Here is a 19,443-nt window from a genome sequence, read left to right as displayed (position 1 = left end):
AGGGCGCTGCTGCTCAAAAGCGAGACCACAGTTCTGATTTCATGTGCTGCAAAAAAAACAAAAAAAACACCACGGGACTTTTCATCCTATTTATTGGAAGATATATAACAGAACAACTCTGTTTTCTAGTAGGTTTATTTGGCTTTGTTTGAACGTATGTGTGCGTACAAATACTTATTGACATCCCTGCAGACATCCCCTGTTGGACCCCTCAAAAAAGTTGCAAATGTCAATAAAGTTTAAGTCAGTTATTTGTCTAATTATTATGTTAATACATTACTTATATCGGATATAAAGGAAGGGAGGCATACTGGAACATGTCTTTCAAATCCACAAAGTAAAAGAACAACAACACAATAGTTATTTGTAAAAATAGACCAGCCTAAGAACTTTATTTTGAAAAGTGACGCCGGAAGTGCTGTTGGTCATTTGCCAGCGGTTGACGGATGTTCAGGACTTGACAGCAGTCTGTCTGTGCATTCACGTGCTCCTCGGATGCTCGGATTTCCCAGCTTTAGTAAATCGTTTCTCTAATTTCGATATTTAAGTTTTAAGAAATAAAGTGGAAACAAGGTGGATGAAATAAAAAGAGGATTATGTATTATATTTTATTAATCAGAAGTAGGAATAGGTGACTTAAAGATGATAGCAATTAATGTTAAACACCGTTATGTCACATAACATTTGACGGAAAAACAACAACACAAAGTTAGTTTAAAAGACGTGAATTGGTAAACACGTTTTGGGAAAAGCCAAACGTTTTCTTTGGTCCGTTTTTTTTTTTAACTCATCCTGTCGGTAAAAAAAAAAAAAAAACATTTCTTGTTGACGTTGCCACTTTCTTGTTGTTTTTATGCTATTATTTTTGATTTACACCAAAAAGGTATGAGAAACATTCACAAGACAGTTATAATCATTCTATATAAAATGTATAGAAATATAGCATAAACGTTGAACGTATTCAACTGAGGTGCAGTACTGTTTGAGTTTGACAATAAAACGATGAAAGCAGGGTGTCGAGGAAGTCCATTTTGATTTGTGGATGTGAAATTTTCCCAAGAATAATAATGAGTTTGATTATATAATTGACATGAACACCAATCTGAATCAAAAAGACATCATAGCATCAAATACCACCCCCTTGCTCCCTATCCCTCTTCCTGCATCTTATCCCATCTCTCCCCCTATACCTTTCCAAGCCCGGAGCAGTCTAGACCTGTGAAGGCTGTTTCGTCATGAGCCGGGGATCCAGTCGAAGATCTCTGCCTTTTAATAAGTCAGTTTTTTCTTACCACTGTAACTTTTGCTGCTTTGCTAAAGTGCTAATGATGGATAGGCCGGGTCTTTGTAATATAGTAATGAGTAAGTAAGGTCTTTTACCTGCTTTTTGTAATATAACAATGAGTAAGGTCTTTTACCTGCTGTTTGTAACATAACAATAAGTAAGGTCTTTTACCTGCTGTTTGTAACATAACAATGAGTAAGGTCTTTTACCTGCTTTTTGTAACATAACAATGAGTAAGGTCTTTTACCTGCTTTTTGTAACATAACAATGAGTAAGGTCTTTTACCTGCTTTTTGTAACATAACAATGAGTAAGGTCTTTTACCTGCTTTTTGTAACATAACAATGAGTAAGGTCTTTTACCTGCTTTTTGTAAAGTGTCTCGAGATAACACTTGTTATGAGTTGACACTATACAAATAAAAATGTATTGATTGATTGATTGATTAAAGAGAAATATGCAAAAAGTGGCCAGGGAAATTGCTGTTCAGTGAATAAATGATAATAATAATAATAATAATAATAAATAAATAGACAGTTGTGGTGACTGAAAGAATATATACTGTTATTATTGTGCAGTGACTGATTAATTAAACAAATATATATAGAGAGATATAGTGCAAATAAGTTAAGTTATAGTGCAGTGACAGAATATATAAAGTTATTATTGTGCAGTGACTGGATGAGTAAATGGATGATGCAATGAATAAATAAATAAACAGACAATTATGAAAGCAGTGAATTACAAAGTTATTGCACAAGTAATATTGAACAGAGTAAGTAATAATACAATATTTATTAAGAACACAACGACCGTTTGTCCCCCCCCCCGCCCATGATAGAAGAACTTTCTCTGCTGTTGTCGGAGAACCATTCTTCCCGATTATTCGGACATCCCGTGAACGCGCCTTGTCATCAGCCGCCTCCTGCAGACTGTCAGTATTCGTGATTTCTCTCTCTCCACTTTCTCTCACTCCACGCAGTGAGTGTTCACTTAAAGTGAACTTTACCGGGCAAACGCGGACAGCGAAACACAGCAGCCTCTCTCTCTCTCTCTCTCTCTCTCTCTCTCTCCTCTCGTTTGCTCGTCTCCATGGAAACTGTTCAGGTTGGTGAGTTAACTTAAATATCCAGGTTGGCGTGACTTAGCGTTAGCATGTGGCTAGCTGGAGTGTGCGCTAACAAGGGCAGGGCCAGTTTAGCAACAAGGTGACAAACAGGTGAAGAAGTTTGAAGTTTGGCTGCTAAAACTGAAGCTAACTCGTGTACACGCGGTTTAACATGTCTACCTAACTATGTTTATGTTGTTTTTTGTGCTTTTTAAACACCGTGTTGGTTGTCTTCAGAAATTGACGTCTGGGTTTTCTCTGGACCTGGGACCTCTGAAGGAACCTCTGGGGTTCATTCGTGTCCTAGAATGGGTAAGTACAGTCATTTAACCCCCCCTAAAGTGTCTTTAAAGTAGATGCAAAAGCTTGTCAGTCTTTATTAATAAGTTAAATCTGTTCAGCACTCTTCTTATCTAAGTGATCCTCCTTCAGATACCAAACATCATGAAAGTTACTCATTAGATTGTTGTACCCTGAAAACATTGGTATGGTTTCAGCCTCCTCTGTATCTGCTGTCTTCATCTGTTCCTCTGCAGTCTTTGCCTTTTGACCACATTCAGCTTGTCGGTTTACGATGCACAGTTGAAGCCTGGCTACTCATTTCCCTAGTAAAATGTTAACCCAAATGATGATGTGAACCCTCCTGCTGCAAACACTGATTCTCTTTGCACAGCCACTTTTCAACATGTCGAGAGCAGTCGAGCAAACTGGAAGGATCAAACGTTTGCCGAGTAGATTCCAGATGTTGGACCTCCTGAGAAGGTCAAGCTTTTGATAGTTTGATAGTAGCTGCGTAAAAATCATTATCACAATATGAGAATTCGTAATAAACACATTGCAAAAGCCTGAATTTCTCAGCGTGAAGTTATGTAACATTTTGGTGCTGGTGGATAAGTGGTTGGCTCTCCCGCCCCACGTACAGAGACTGGGCTCTGTGTGTTTCCTTTCCCGCATGTCTTCTCCTCTCTCTCTCGATTTCCGACTCTTTTTTTCAATCATTTTAAATAAGTCTCAGAGCTCCCCAAAACATGTCGTTGACTCGCCCCTCTCTGGAAGGTCTCGGGTGTCTCGGGCTTTCTTGCACAGAAATGTGTATTTGTGCATTTGACACATGACTCTAACTCTCTTTTGCAGCTTTTGTTTAAAAAAATCAAGCAGCAAACTCCAGAGTTAGAAAATGAAGCCGATGCGGAAGTGCAAAAAATAAACTGCGTTCTTGGAGCGTCTGCTTGAGGCTGGCTCCAAGAGCCCCGGGAAAGTCACATACACACCCATTTAATAATACCTGTATTTAAAACAGAAATTAAACATGTTTACAGCCTGGTTCAAAAAAACAAATAAGTCTGCATCGCTCATGTCCCGATCAGCACACACTGTACGTACATAACTCATCCGTTTTGTTTTATGAAGGATAAGAGTCAGTAAAGTAGTTTCTACACAATGCAAGATGAGCCGAGGTCGGCTTCTGGAGCGACGGCTCGTGTTTGTAAATGAGGGGGCGTGGCGTTTGGGTGTACACGGAGCAATGAGGATATGCTACTTTCAAAATCATGCTAGTTTTCTAAAATGACCAACCCTGCCTTTAAAGTTAGGCTGAGACAGCGTTTCCAGCATGGAGACCGCCATCGTCAGGTTTCCTGAAAATCGATATGTTTTTTAAAGATTTTGTTATCGATCGTTAAAACAATCGCTTTAAAACACGTGGCTTAGGAAAGTATTCAATTAATGACAATTTCACAACCTTAAAACAATTCAGTTTCTTTTCATGTCTTTAGGCCCTGACACACCAAGGAGATTGTCTAGTCTAGTTTTTGCGGTGTGTCAGGCGCCGTCGGCCCTCGTCGGCTTTTTCTTGGCCGAATCGGCATTGGTGAGAGGGATCTCTCTGATTGGCTGTTCTGAGGTTTCATTTCTCTCCAGCGCTCCTCACAGGTTCAGTAAAGCCCCTTGAGCATCCCGCTGTAGTCTCCATGCTTTCACCCATTAGTGCGGTTTCTCCTTATCTGTCTCCTCCTCCTCTTCTTTTCTTTTCCCACTAAAAGACCAAGAGCTGACGACGCCAGCGCCATTTTCACCTTTTTATCAGACATTATTCTCCATTAGTAGACGACCTATAATACGAGTGGTGAGCGACAGCGGTGTGAAAATGGTCTTCTCGTATCATAACAACGGACTACCGCCCCCTGCTGGCATGGAGAGTTATTTCCTCTCACACATAAACAGAACATGTGGTGGTTGGCCGTCGGCTGTAGTCTTTGCGGTGTGTTCAAGTGCAACTTTTTGACCAAGACAAAAGTCGCCGCCACAGCTGGCCTTCGACCCCCCTGTCCCCCTCCTCCCGTCTGACAGAGATAATCCCCCGCTGTGAGGAGCGTATGTGAACAACCAGGTCAGGAGAATATCCGGAGCAGTCCTCCAGAAATGATCTCGATATTTTGAGGAGTGCAGATGTGAAAACGTCTTCTGATGCTTTGAGTTTTCAACCTCAATTGTTTTTTTTAAGATTTTTTAAGGAGTTGAAAAAGTTAAATTCTTTGTGGTCTTGATAAGGAAACTGATTACACTCTTTCAGGGCGAGGCTTTTCTTGGTATCCCAGCTCTGGGAAAACAGCTCTTCCAATGTAATGCTATGTGGAAGATGTTCAGTATGATAGGGCTGGATGTCAAACTGGTCTCTATGCCTCAGCCAGTAAATATGAAGATTAGCCACTAACGGTCACCTGTCACAGTGACAGGTGGTTGTGTGGTTATGACTGTCATGACCTGCTGAGTCTTTTTGTGTGTCACTGTTGCTTTATGTCCAGCGATGACGTGTTTTGTACAAACACAGATTTCTGTATAAAATGCTTTATGGCCAGTGTCAGAATCTTGTGACTCTCCTGCTGTCTCTTATCTGTCGGCCACTCCCTGATCAGGAGCGGTAGCGAGGAATGGTTCAGTCCGTCTCAGGGAGAGTCTGTGCAAATGGGACACCAGACGGGGAATCCCCGCCCTATCAGGAGGGTTCATTTGGGGTGCTGTCAGATCGGTCTGGGCGGGACAAACAAGGCACGGATGAAAGCTGAGAAATGTTGTGGGTGACCGAGATGCACCTGAAAGATGAAACCCATTCCTGAAGATTCTCACAGGGTGTGAAGCTCGCTAAATACTGCAGTCAGTCTCCCCGTGTGTGTGTGTGTGTGTGTTTATTTCTGCTGTCAAACCAGCTATCTTTACTCCACCACAGCAGACCCCCCCCCCCCCCTCCTGTGCTGCTGCACATTGTAGACATCTGGTCTGCCGTTCAGAAAGGATCCTGATGATTTGGGAATGTGCTCGCTTTAGTAGATCTGGGTGTGAGTGAACAAAGGACATTATTCTTGAGAGAAAGTACAGAAGCAAGAATCACATGCCCTCAATCAGGAGCTTTTCATTGGAGGACGGATGTCCTGGGGGGGGCTGCCCTTTGGCACTCAGTGTTCACATACTTTACAAGACTGTTAATGCAACAACACACGTTACTTTCGAGAGGAAAATGAATTCACTGTTAGCATGAAAAGTTCCTTTACTGTCATATGTGAACAACAAATTGTTTACAGTCAGGTTCAAGTACAAGGTAAACACTTCTGCAATGGATTGATGATGATTTTCCAAACAGTTGTGGCTGATCAAACCACATTGTATGATACTAATTTCTCACATTTCTGCTGTTTCAGTAAATACGGTCAATGAGGTAGTGTAAGGCGAAGTCATCCCTTATTTGTCCCAAAGTTTGAAGCAGCAAATCTTCAAAACATTTGTCAACAAACACAGAATATGGACAGAATATAAATAAAAAATCTGCCAATAAGTTTGTGGAAATCTATTTGGTTTCACATTCTGAACAGAGGACATATTGATATTGAAAGTGTGAATCAGCAGTTATGTTTTGAGTCGGTCACAACTGGGGAGCGATGTTGATGTTATGAAATGTGGAGTTGTGAAAGCCACAGCCCTTCCCAACTTTATCCGGACCCTTTCCTGTCGTTGTAAATTGGAGGGAGTGTTGCTGCTTTATAGTCTTTCATCTTGCTTCACATGTCAGTGTTTTGTTTTCCACTCTTGTGTTTTGTTGCAGAAACTTCCTTATACATATGAGCTAGGGCCCGACCGATATGGGAAATTTGGGGCAGATACCGATATTGATGTCGGGGAGAAAAAAACAGATGTGCTCCTCAAACAACCTTGTTTTTATTGATAACTTCAATATATTCTGGGAGCGTGCATCCTTTTTTAAGAGAGATGGCATCCACCCAAATCCTCAAGGCAACCACGCGCTAGCCTCAAACATTTTCTATGCCATCACCTCCACGAGATGCACATGACAAATTAACCCTTCTGCACACCTGGACACTAGTGACCGGAACTCTTTCTCCTTAACACTGGCATCGTCCAGATGGCTCCCTAGCTCCAAAACCGATTAGATGGAGCTAAATAAAACCGATGATGAGGAGGCGCAAAATCCTGCAGTTCGTCGAGTGTCTGCTTGAGGCTGGCTGCAAGAGTCCCGATAGCCTGGTACAAAAAACTATATTGGTCTGATTAGTTATTGTCATCACTGACACACACTGTATGGGCCGGGGGTGCACTTCTTTTTTTTTTTACTGCTTCGATTTGATTTTATGAAAGATACGTGTTATCCATAGTTAGGCGTGTAGCTGACCTGATTGACAGGTGGTTGCGATGTAACGGTTCATCAAAAGGCTTAAAACCCGCCTCAGCTCCAGCTCTCAGCCTGTCGTTAGGTGACTGAAAGTTAGACTGAGACAGGATTTCCAGCCTCCAGAGCCCCCTGCAGGATGTGACGGCTGACGGCACTCAGGCCATTAACATTTACAGTCTTTGGGCGTTACAGAGTTTACAGTGGTGGTTTATGTTACCGGTAATTTGCCACAGTTGCAGGTAAAGAAAATCTCAGTACAAATACAATCTTTAGACTCTGAGCCTCGTGTTTTTTTAATTTCACCTTGGGCAAACAGACTGAAATACACGGATTGAATACTTGTTATATTTATGTAAACAGTTTAAGAAGCTTTAGAAAGCTCAGTTTGTAAGACCATCACATCTCCCCAACGAGCCTCGCTGTGTATCCAAGCATTAATGAAACACGTTCTTCCTCCTGTGCACATATCCATTACATGATGGCATGTTAATAATGTGGCTGTGTGACAGAATGCCTCTGAATGAAATCCCACTCTGCTCGGTTCCTACTTTGTGTTTCTATTTAAACGTGTAATGTCATCGTTAAAAATAGGAAGAAACGGCAGCAGCAGTCTGGAGCTTAACGACATTGTTGTCTGGTTGTCCGCTCCGCTTACTGTTCACGGCCTCGTTAAATGGTTTCCAAAGGCCGCACTTGTGCAGTATCTTTTTTGTAAATTGTGGATTACGCTGCATCTTTTATCAGAGGTTTTTCTGCACACTCAGTTTCTGTTGTGTGTTTGAGGAAACGGTCCGGGTTCCTCTTTCCTTTCCATTTTCCTGCTGCTGCTGTCTGCTCTCTGTCAGCAGATATCAGCTTGTTTTTCCTCCCTTTAGAGGAAACTTTTGCTGACATGAGTTCTGATGAAATGAGCAGGAAAAAAACGATGACACAGTGAAACATATCTTCCTAGTGAATGTACAGAATAGTGAATTTAGTTCACCCGGCGTGTTGCTTTTTACTGCTTCATTGTTTGACGCTGCATCAGTGTACTTTACTTTTACTTCACTCTTTCACAAGAGTTACTGCCAGAAAATATGCTGTCTGTAGTGAGGAATTATTGTAACATATTTAAAGATCTGTCAAAATCATTGTAGTGTATATTTTTTTATTCCCCAAATCAACTTAATTGGTGACTCTTAGGGCGCACTCACACAAGGCAATCCGCACCGTACTGTACTGAAGCACGATTGCCCCCCCTCTTCCCCATTCCCCCGCTGGCCTTCACGTCCTGCGGTCACACTGCTCCAAGACAAACCGGGCCTAAGCACGTAATGTTATTATGAAGTGTGTTTACAAAGAGACGGACTCAAGAATTTTTTTTTAAAAGGGACGCGCAGTCGAGTCCGCATCTGCACATCGGGGAACAACACAGAGAACATGAGAGCTACTTTACTGACTTGTTGTCTTATTTTGATTCATTTTAATCAGATACAGCCATGAAAAAAAAAAATAATAATAAAAGAGACGCATGGCCGAGTCCAACGTTATTTACAGGAGGTAACCGTGCTCAGGCCCGGTTAGTCCTGGAGCAGTGTGAGTGCAGGCCAGCAGGGGAATGAGGAGGACGGGTGGGGAATCGTCCTTCAGCACGGTACGGGTCAACTGGGCCGAGTGTGAGTTTCCCCTTAGAGGATTTTTACATCTCGGCCTTCAACACAGGATCGGTTCAGAACCCACCAACAAAACTGAAATCTGATTAATTAACTACTGGACTGACAGATTAATGGACTAAATACCGTTCATTGTGGATACTACAGCATACTTTACTATTTACTCAAACTCGGTACGTGAGTGACACTAAATTGCCCATTGGTGTGGCTGGTTGTCTGTCTCTATATGTCAGCTCTGTGATTGACTGGCAACCAGTCCAGGGTGTAACCCCGCCTAATAGTTAATAAGTAGCTAGCACAGATGGCTAATGGGCTGTTATGGCAAACTATTAAATTACCTCAAATCAAACAATGGTGCTGTGCAGAAAAGTAACCTGCTAATGGCTATCCGTGCAGCCTTGAATGTGAGTTTGCAAAAGCTCAGAAAAAGTGAGCAAACACACGCATAACACTTATTGATTTAAGTGCTGAGTCGTAAAGAAGCACTGGATATGATGCAGAAAGACTCGCAACACTAAGGCAAAGTTTCAAGCCTGACTATGGCTCTTCAGATCTCCCAGGTCCTCTGATCAGGGTTTGCTGGTAGTTCAACACTCCAGACTGAAGACCAAGGAAGACGGCTCTGCCTTTGTGTCTAAGATTTGTTGCTTCTGTTGACCTTTCTAAACTACAGTTTGGTGTTTCCTTGGATTAGCAGGTTATTATAGAGCCTTTTGTCGTAACTTTACTCCCATTGTTGCTCCCCTGACAGTCCGATGAGAGAGTTAGTGTGAGACTCTAGATGTGAGCCAGCCTTTAAAGTTGTTAAAGATGTCCTGTGCGACACACCAGTCCTTGCTGCCCTAAAATGAAACTCTTCTGTTCAGCTATATGGGGGTGCTCAGTGTTTAGTTTTCTCAAATTAATTCATGAATCAAAGCCTCTTAAAGTGGGCGTGTCAAGTCTCAGTAAAAGCTTGTTTTTTTTTATGCAACGTTACAGACAGATCGATTCAGGAGCAACAGTATACAATGCTCTAAACTTTACAGTCTCAAAATGACCAAAAAAAAATCGATCTGCGATTGGAGAGGTGAAGGGTGACGGGGAGCGTGAAGTCAGACAGCAGGACATCAGTCTGTCAGCTGATCTGTGGCTTCGCAGTGAAGGCAGCTTATCCACTTCAGCATGAGACAGCTGTGACACTACTTCATGTTTCTGAATTTTTGTTCCTTAAGTGTTCTGGGATTTCATTACTGAATACGAGCCAGAGGCGCACTTTAACTTTTTGAGACTGTGAGGAGCACAAAGTCCAGTGCTGTTGCCCTGACAACGGCACCGATTCTCTACCAGCTCGGCCTACCATCAGCTGACTGTTCCTTTAAGATATCAGGGGCGACGTGCCTTTCTTTAAATCAAGCGGCAACCTCCCGTGTTGAAAAATGAAGCCAATGCTGAAAGAAGTGTCCGCTTGAGGCTGACCCCAGAAGTCACATATAGGACTTTAACACTTGCAGAAAACTCCTTAAAAAAACTCCTGATATTTACTGTGAGGTGTGTATGTGAACACCCAGGTCAGGAGAATATCCAGAGCAGTCCCTCTGAAATGATCTGGATATTTTGAGGACTTCATATGTGCACTCCCAATTTAAAAAAAAAAAAAAAAGCCTGTTTTTACAACATAAATTACATTTAAAAAAAAAATTAAATAGGTCTGATCAGCTCATTTCTCAATCAGCACACACTGTATGGGGGTTGTTTGGGTTCAGCCTGAAAACTTCAGGATGTTTTGCAGGAGACTTTGTGTGAAAGCACTATATGTAACACTCGTTTATAAAAAATAAGGAAATGTGGAAAAGTTTCATGTTTGACATTAGGAAATTTAAGAGAGTGTAAGTGTAAAGTTACATTAGCATGGTAAACTTTAGGAACCCCTGGTGCAATATACATAGAAGTTTGTCTTAGTTGCAGAATAAATGTGAAGATATATTATTTTGTAGCAGCTGAGCAGGTTGAAGCTACACGTTTGGTTTAACGATCTCATGTTTTAAAGTTTTGACATATTGAGTAAGGAGGGAGGGAGGAGGAGGAGGGGGGTAGTTTCCTGTTTGGAAAAAGCAACAGCTGGGAAGAGAGTGAGAGGGAACAGGGGAATTAAGGTCAACAGAATTTGAAAAAAAAAGATGTTACTCATCGACAGGGAAGAGGCGTCATGCATCTGTTTTTTTTAGATAACCACCTGTCATGGTAAAATGTTTGAGGCCTCTGTCAGGCAGTATTTTTTCATACCTGACTTATTTCTCTACCTCTGCAGGTCTTCGCCATCTTTGCTTTTGCCACCACTGGAGGTTACTCTGGGTCAACACACATGGAGGAGAAATGCCAGGACGACGTGAGGAATGTCTTCGCTGTGTTTTACTACCCATTTAGGTACTGTCGAACAACAAGAACTCTCACTGCTGCTGTCTGTCTCTTAATGAAGCCTTTTTTTTACATTACTAGCTATACATTTTGATATGAATTCATATTTAAAAGGATCTTAATGGGGTTTTCTTTATACAGACACTTACATGACAAACACTTGTTAGATCATTTTCCTCCTTCAGCTGTGAAACGCTGCCACATTCTGGTGAAAAGTATATTTACTCCTCTTTGTCTGCAGATTTGACCTCAAGTCTGACCTTTTTTTCTCCTTGATTTCTAAGCTTTTCTCTCAAGAGGCTGTATTTTAAGATTTATTGGTCATTTGTTCCTTTACTGACAGGACAGCTGTAGGATATGACATGCAGCAGGGCGGGCGTGTAGACGGCTGCAGCCTCTGTGTATGGGGGTGTACGCTCTAAAGGCTGAGCTTAACCAGCAACCCTGATAGTTAACCTGCAGATCCAGGAAGTTATACATTTGGGATATCTTTGAAATAAAAATGTGGAAAATGATGCAGAACCAGGAAAAGGTAACATCCGGGGGAAGCAGGTGTAAAGTCTTCAGAGATGTTTATTAATACACACTACAAGTAGATGGTGAAGTCTTAAAATCACAATTGTCTTTACTAAATCGACCGTGCATGTGCGTTATTATTCTGTTTAATTCGTGCACACCGTCTTTTTTTAACCCTTTCATATTTTCTCTGCTTACCGTCTTTGGATTGAAGAGTAACCCAGGTGAGGACTTGTTATCTCTGAAATCACAAAAAAAAACACCAACAGAACGATGAGTCATCAGATCAATCGTTAATAGTCTCCTCTCTCTCTCTCTCTCTCTCTCTCTCTCTCTCTCTCTCTCACCCTGTAGGTTGTCAGCGAAACCATACAGCATCCCTTATTGCAATGGCACTGAATCTAAGGGCATTTACCTGCAGGGTGACTTCTCCTCCTCCGCAGAGTTCTATGTGTCTGTCGGTGTGTTTGCGTTCCTTTATTGCACCGCCACCCTCGTCCTCTACCTGGGCTACCAGCATGTCTACCGGCAGACCAGCCGCGGGCCCATTGTAGTGAGTACACGCCTAATCTCCTAACCCCCTTTAAACCTTCAGACGCTAGGACATTCAGGCTGAAATAATGCAGGGACCTGTCTCGGTGGGGGATGCATTATTAAAGAGCAATCCATGATTGGTAACATCGGATTTTGAACCCGGGCCGACCGCTCGGAGGACCACAGCCTCCATACATGTGGGGCACACACCAACCGCTCTCTGAATACTCCTCATGTCTTTTAGCGTGTGTGCTAACATGTTCACTGTTTGCCGTGTTGTCCCGTTCAGGACCTGGTGGTGACCGCCGTCTTTGCCTTCCTGTGGTTTGTGTCCGCGGCAGCTTGGGGCAAAGGCCTGACGGATGTCAAATGGGCCACCCATCCAGATCGCCTCGTGGAGCACTGCAAGGATGTCTGTCACGTAGGAACGCATCCTTCAATGGGCCGCCTTAACGCCTCTGTGGTAAGTTTTGGTAAAGGAGTGTCAGGACTGCCAAGATTGTCTTTATTTGGGACTATTCCATCCGTTATTTATCCCGCTTTTCACTTGGAGGAAGAGCGGTAGAAATAATGCCACATTCACATTCATAAATATGGGCAGTTTAGAACAAAAGGATCATAATATGTATAGATATGTTTCGGATATGGACCGCGAGCGCCCCGCCAAACTGGGTCCGTTTTTAAACTAGTAAAAGAGAAGGTATATTTTTTTTAATTTGGGGTCAAATATAAGGAGCTTTACTTAAACTTTAAACTGCAATCTTTTGCTTTGATTAGTTTGAGCTTTTTAAAATATTTAATTCACATCATAACAACATGGAAACTGAAGGACATTTTGTTGTCATTTAATTGTTAAATTATAGCTGTGTGTGAACATGATTTCTATCCAAAATAAAAATTTAGTCGAGCCAAAATCAAAGAGCGAGCATGCTTATGATTGTCTGGTCCTCCAGCTGCACACTCTCTGTTATTATTAGGAATACCTTCTACCTCTGTAAAATATTTACAACATGGTGCTCGAGGGCGGCTCATGGTTGATTATTCTGGCACTCTGGAGTCAGAGTCAAACCAGCGCCATCTCGTGGTTAAATTAAGAAACAGATATCCCCTCCATCAGTCAGATTACATCACTCTCATCATCATCAGCGTGGAGATTACTTTGTATGAAACGGTGTCAAACACTGAATTAAGTTTAATATGTTCATGTAATTACAGATCAGGTGTTCATATACCAGCATTTACATAACTTCATAAAAGAGTCAAACACATTTTTAAAGTGTGATGTAAAGGTCATTCAATCAATCATTACAAAAGAGCATATGGGATATTATGCAGGAAGGATTTCTCCTTTGTATTCCTCACGTTCTGGTTTTCCACACTTCCTTACCGCTGAGGTGGAGATCGGAGCAGGCCGTGCATGAATGAGGATGGCGGTGGTTTTGGGTACGACACAGTCCAATGGTAGAGGCTGGGCGTTAGTGATGTCAGGTGGTAGTGCCGGATCACCTCGCTGAAGGTTGGGGCGCTCCGTCTACTGCGAGAGAGAGAGCTGCCCTTCTGCCGCCGGGACAAGGCCTCTTGGGCTTCTGGCACGAAAGGGGGGAGGGGTCTGTAGCAGCAGGCCGTCCTCTGTAACAAACCTGAGGGAAATATGTGGTCATTGTGTCCATTAGGATAACTCATTTCAAACCTTTATTTAAACCTCAAAAACATTGAAGGTTCCTTCATTTAAAACAATGTCGAGTTACAAAGAAGAGCCAAAATAAAACAGGATGAACAAAGACAGGAGTAATCTCAGGATGCAGCTATGCAGTGTCTATGTATGATTTTCTTGCCAGCAGAGTTGAGGATGCTGAATAAATAAACTCTGAGCTTCCCTGCTAGTAAGCTTTAAACCCCTTTCTGTAGCTCGGATCAGGAACACTTTAATACTGTCAACAAACTCCGGACTCTTTGAGATTTATAATTCACGAGCTGGTATTAGTGGTCATTAAACGTCTCATGTTCTCCTGTTTTCTTCAGATTTTCGGCTTCTTGAACTTGATCCTGTGGGGCGGTAACTGCTGGTTTATTTACAAGGAGACCCCTTTCCACAAGGATCCAATCCCGCCTGCCACCATGGAGGAAGGAGAAGCTCCTGGGCCTTAAGCCCAACCACCGAGGGTCCTCAAGCATCACCCTGTACCCACAGCAACGCTTTGTGCCCAACATTGGTCTGTGATAATAACCTGCAGAAATGGATACAGAATGAAGTCCTACATACCCCCCCCCCCCAGCAACATAAATATATTTTTGATTATCATCAAATCCAGATTCCTTTGCCTTGAAAACACTAAGCTCAAATACAAACTAAAATCAAGACGTGCAGCGATAAACACTTTGTGTAATTGTTTTTCAGAACAGCAGGTCCACAGTGCATTTACCTCCGCAGTAGCAGACCGTCCTCTCTGCACGTCTGCCCCTCAGGGAGCCCCCTAGTGAGGAAATTCTGATGTAAGAACCCAGTATCTCTGCTGCCCCGCCCCCCCAAAGAGAGAAGGGATTAACAGAAGTTCAAATCAAACAACCCCCACAGCCAATAAAAGCAAGTTTTGCCTTATTTAAAAAAATAAAATAAATAGAGGTGGTGGGAGCAAATGCCCGGCTGGGGTCCCGCTCTTCTTAAATCATATATAAGATGACGTGCTACAACACTCACAACAAGTACTGTAACTGTAAACATGTTAACTCTCCGAGACATGAGCCTCAGTGTTTTTGCACGACAGCGTGTTAAGGCCGCATTAAAGGGAAAAAAAAGTCAAGAAAAGTTGTAACACATAAACACAAAACACATTATTTAGGATGTAGGCGACAAGCGGGCTAAATGTTGTCACCAGAATTACAGGCCAGTTTAAGAAATGATTCATATTACTGATGGTCGTCCCTCAATGTTGTGTGCGTTACAGCTTAGATACTTTAACGTCACCGGTGCTCTCTTTTCCACATGTATGATAATCCCCGTATTTTTGTCTCCTACGGATCGTGTCTTGTACCCACATCCTCCTCGCTCCGTGTCTGCTCGGGTAAAAACGATCCCAAATAAAAAAAAAACCATGCTGTAAAAAGTAACGGCGCAGTGTCGGTCATACAGCAGCTGTTATCAACAGACTGTTGTCATAGGAACAGGACCGACGTGCAGCGCTTTTCTTCTCAGAGCACAAACGCTTTTTTATTTCCTGGAAAAACCCGCTAGGTGGACACGGGGGCCTAAAGAGTTAATTTCAAGAACAACAAGGCGTAATTTATGCAGCGTATGGTTTAGTTTTTTGGGAGGGAGAATTTCAGAAGTCAGCCGCCTGCGCTAAAATCAGGAACGTGAAGCATCTCACTAGTTTCAGTTATTCTCGAAATATTACGACTTCATTGATGTCAACATTACAACTTTTCTCTTCATAACTGAGACTTATTTTTTTCTTTAACGTGGCCCGTTTACGCGGTTGCCTTTTTGACCTTCCAAAGCAGTTCCTTGGTTTTGAATCACCGCCATGCCTTAACCCACTAATCTTTGACACTACTGACACACACACAGACACACACTAATACACACTAATACTGTCTATCTGTGTAGTTTGACTTCATTTAGCTAAACTTGCTGGAGAGAAAAAAAACACACACTGTAAAGATAACACACACAACAAAAGCAGCTTCGACTTTGAGAATATGATTTTGAGGTTGTGACGGCGTCTTTTTTTTAAAATGTTCGGCCTGAATCCAGACTGAAGCAGGCTCTTTGTATGTTTACTACAGTAGCTGTTGTACATCAATATGTTACATTTACTCTCCTCAGTAACACACTCATCCTAGTTTAAAACCTTCTTCTCTTATTTGTGCAAACTCTAACCTGCAGGGACTTTCTTCTTTTTTTTTTTTTACACGGATCATATGTATTTTTACCAACAATTATTGGTCCATTGCATATTTTTTTAAAACCAATGTTGGGTTTCTGTTTTTATTAACCCAAGGAAAACAGTCTGTGTGCAGCTTCTCCTTGATTTTTTCTTTTTTTTTGTAACATTGTCAGATTTGTTGTTGAGTCCGTTGCTCCACTAAGAAGCCTTACACTAAATCTTGTGATCATAGATAGTTGGAAAAAAAGAAAAGTGGCACATTTAGTTTGCCGGCCTTGATGTTATCCTGCTGTATTTCTTTATCACTCCCGCCTTAAAGGTCACATATTATTATTCAAAATCCACTTCACCATGTTTCTCTAACTCTAACATGTGTCTCTAGTCTGTCTACAAACCCCCCAATGATGAGAAAAGTCCATCCTCTCCGTCTTTAGCCTGCTCAGAAAATGTGTGCTCAAACAGGCCGTTTGGAGATTTTCCCTTCATGACATCACAAAGGGCAGTAACCCCTACCCCAGGTGGGTGACACTCCCACAGCTAGGTGTTTGTTCTGCACTCTGAGTCTGCCTTCTCACCGTAAACAATAGGACATGGAGCTAGAAAGCACCAAGTACACCCAAGCCCTTCCAGAGAGGGGGCGTGGTCAGATACAGCTCATTTACATATTTAAAGGTACAGACACAGAAACAGCCTGTTCTGAGCAGGGCTGAAATAGAGGGGTTTATAGACATGATCAAATACAGGATCAGAGTGGATTTAGAACAAGAAACTTCACAGACATGTTTTCAGGAGCTCTGAGACTTATTTAATCTGGTTGAAGAGGAGGAGAATATGTGACCTTTAAGTTCCGCTCTACATGTAACTTGAAAGACGATGCCATGCATGTGAAGGTTTTTGCATAGAGTCGTTGATGACTTTTTGCATTGCACTTAAGATCTCTTCGTAGTATCTATTTTGATTTGAGTTATCAGGCTTTCTGTGCAGCTGTTTTACTTTATTACCATACCTCGGTGGGGAATACATCAGGTGTTATTTCGAGCTCTTTTGCTAAAGTAATATATATTTTCCACACCACATTGAAATTAGACACATATTTAGTCAGATGTTTAATCAATTTCTGAAAAGATGCATCTGTTAATTAGAGCACAGTGATGTGTTGGATGTTTATGTAATTAATAATTGATATTGGATTGATGTATTTTTATCCCTTTGTTTGTGCAGAACGGTTCATCTGTATTGACCTGTGTAAAATATGAGAGCTGCAACTGCTGGATTTTTGTCTCCTTTCTTTGTCTTTTCACATGCTGCACTGCACTCCTAAGTACCCGCAGTACGGGCGCTGCACTCTCGCTGTTTTATCTCACCTCAAAGGGAATTTATGTCTGAACCAGTGGCTGTATATTAATATGGACAACGTGTCTCTGTCTCCTTCTGTTGTGAAAAAAGGGAAGCCAAAACAACAATAACGACGGGCGCTGACAAATCACACTAATCCATGTGCAGAACAGAGCGGGCTGGGGCGCCTGTAGCCTAGTGGTTAGTGCGCGCACGCAATGTACAGAGGCTTTAGTCCCGTACAACATTCATAAAGCCTCCTTCATGTTATTTACAGGTGTCATGTCAGTCTTATGTCATAACCCTCCTTATAAAGTGTTATCATGAATCTTGTCTTATTATATATTTATCCATCCATCATCTTTAATGCTTTTCATTCGGGGCCGTGTGGGGCTGGAGCCGATCCCAGCTGTCATTGGGTGAGAGGCGGGGTTACACCCTGGATTGGTCGCCATTCAATCACAGGGCTGACGTAAGACAAGACAACCAGCCACACTCGCATTCACACCTACGGGCAATTTAGAGTCAGCAGTTAACCTAACGAGCACGTCTTTGGACTGTGGGAGGAAGCCGGAGTACCCAGAGAAGGTCATGTCTGACGGAGATTCGAACCAGGAACCTCCTCACAGCGAGGAGTTTGACTCTTTTTTTCTCTTGATTTTTTGTACGACTGAAAACCTTCACATTAGTGTAGATGACACAAACACAAAATGTTGGGTTATCACCGCTGTTGCACGTTAAAACTGTCAATGAATTATGAGTTACCATGACAACGTGTTTATACAGTGTACCTGTTGGTGCATTGCGGGCTGTGTCGGGGGGGGGGGGGGGGGGGGGAATTCTGCTCCTGTTATTGTTATCTGAACGACTCTGTTAACAGTACACACTAACCATGTGATGTACACTGAGATCACGCCTTCGCAGCTCTGACTAAACTGCGTGCAGATTAACTACTTAGCGAGGATTAGAAAGGGGAAGGTGTGTTCACGTGTGCAGACCTGTGACTTCTGATCATCATTGGAGGAAATGTGCTTCCTGAGCGTCACTGTCCACGAGAAGAGGAGCGGTGGTTTTTTTTCTTTTCTGGAGAGAGAATAAATATATGAATGCACAAGTTCAGGGCCCACATGTCATGTCCCACCCCTCAACTGATGTCTGCCGACGTGAGTCACATAAACATAAATACCAGTCAGGTGACTCACATCTGCTGCGTGCGGACAACAGAAGTGTACAAAGACACTCCCACAGTGGGTGATTGTAGGTTTATAGGCTATGAAGAAGATGGATGATTTGGGACCGCAGCGGTAGAGCTTTATTTTTTGGGAAGATTTTTTTGGGGGCTTTTTCTGCCTTTACGTTCGAGATAGGACAGTGGATAGAGAAAGGAGCCACAAGTTCAAACCCGGGTCGCCCGCTTGGACGACAATAGCCTCTGTACATGGGGAGTGCGCACTCACCACTAAGCCACTGCAGCAGTAAATCTACAGGCACGTCACAAAAGTTTTGGATCTTTGTGGTTATTTTTTAAGCTGCGTGGAGTCTATGTGATACTACATCACAAGACTGCTTTTTAAGAGTTATTTTTTATGTTTTATCCATCCCGGTTGATGGAAGGGGTGGCTGTGGATCAGTGGGTAGAGCGGGTCGTCTCAACTGTAAGGTTGACGGCTCGATCCCCAGCTCCTGCAGCAACATGTCTGATGTGTCCTTGGGCAAGATACCTAACTACGAACTGCTCCCACTCCCACACTGAATGGGATTAGTTACTTCTGATGGACTCTTTATATAGCAGCCTTTACCATCAGTGTGTGAATGTGTAGGTGTGACCTGCGGTGTAAAAGAGCTTTGAGTAGTCAGAAGACTAGAAAAAAAAAAATACAAGTTCAAGTCCATTTACCATTTTACATAAACAGGGGCGTGTCCAGACTTTTTTTTGACTGGGGTGGCCTGACTGGGACTCTGACTTATGCAGGGGTGGCCTGAAGTGTGATGTGCGCGCAAACACATAAATATATAATAAATCTCCATTATTTACCCTTTCTAATATCAC

At 42.4% G+C, this 19,443-nt stretch overlaps 1 protein-coding gene across 1 annotated transcript; it reads left to right on the top strand.

The window, feature by feature from the left end:
* The first annotated feature begins 2,206 nt into the window (after positions 1 to 2,206).
* On the top strand, positions 2,207 to 17,331 carry sypl2a (synaptophysin-like 2a). The gene is made up of 6 exons (XM_020648412.3): positions 2,207 to 2,390; positions 2,629 to 2,703; positions 11,015 to 11,130; positions 11,992 to 12,190; positions 12,461 to 12,634; positions 14,194 to 17,331. The coding sequence occupies exons 1-6, from the start codon at positions 2,376 to 2,378 to the stop codon at positions 14,317 to 14,319; spliced, it is 705 nt and encodes a 234-aa protein (XP_020504068.1). The 5' UTR covers positions 2,207 to 2,375; the 3' UTR covers positions 14,320 to 17,331.
* Positions 17,332 to 19,443: the final 2,112 nt, after the last annotated feature.

Source organism: Labrus bergylta, chromosome 5 (genome assembly GCF_963930695.1).
Source record: "Labrus bergylta chromosome 5, fLabBer1.1, whole genome shotgun sequence".
In the NCBI taxonomy this organism is placed as follows: domain Eukaryota; kingdom Metazoa; phylum Chordata; class Actinopteri; order Labriformes; family Labridae; genus Labrus; species Labrus bergylta.
Note: the sequence above shows the minus strand (reverse complement) of the source record. Positions and strands in the feature narration are given on the sequence as shown.

What these genes read in the sequence shown, in the direction of transcription:
- sypl2a (XM_020648412.3), top strand. An exon ending in TCATTCGTGTCCTAGAATGG is followed by an intron (nt 2,704 to 11,014) that starts GTAAGTACAGTC and finishes CTACCTCTGCAG; the next exon opens with GTCTTCGCCATCTTTGCTTT. An exon ending in GTGTTTTACTACCCATTTAG is followed by an intron (nt 11,131 to 11,991) that starts GTACTGTCGAAC and finishes CTCACCCTGTAG; the next exon opens with GTTGTCAGCGAAACCATACA.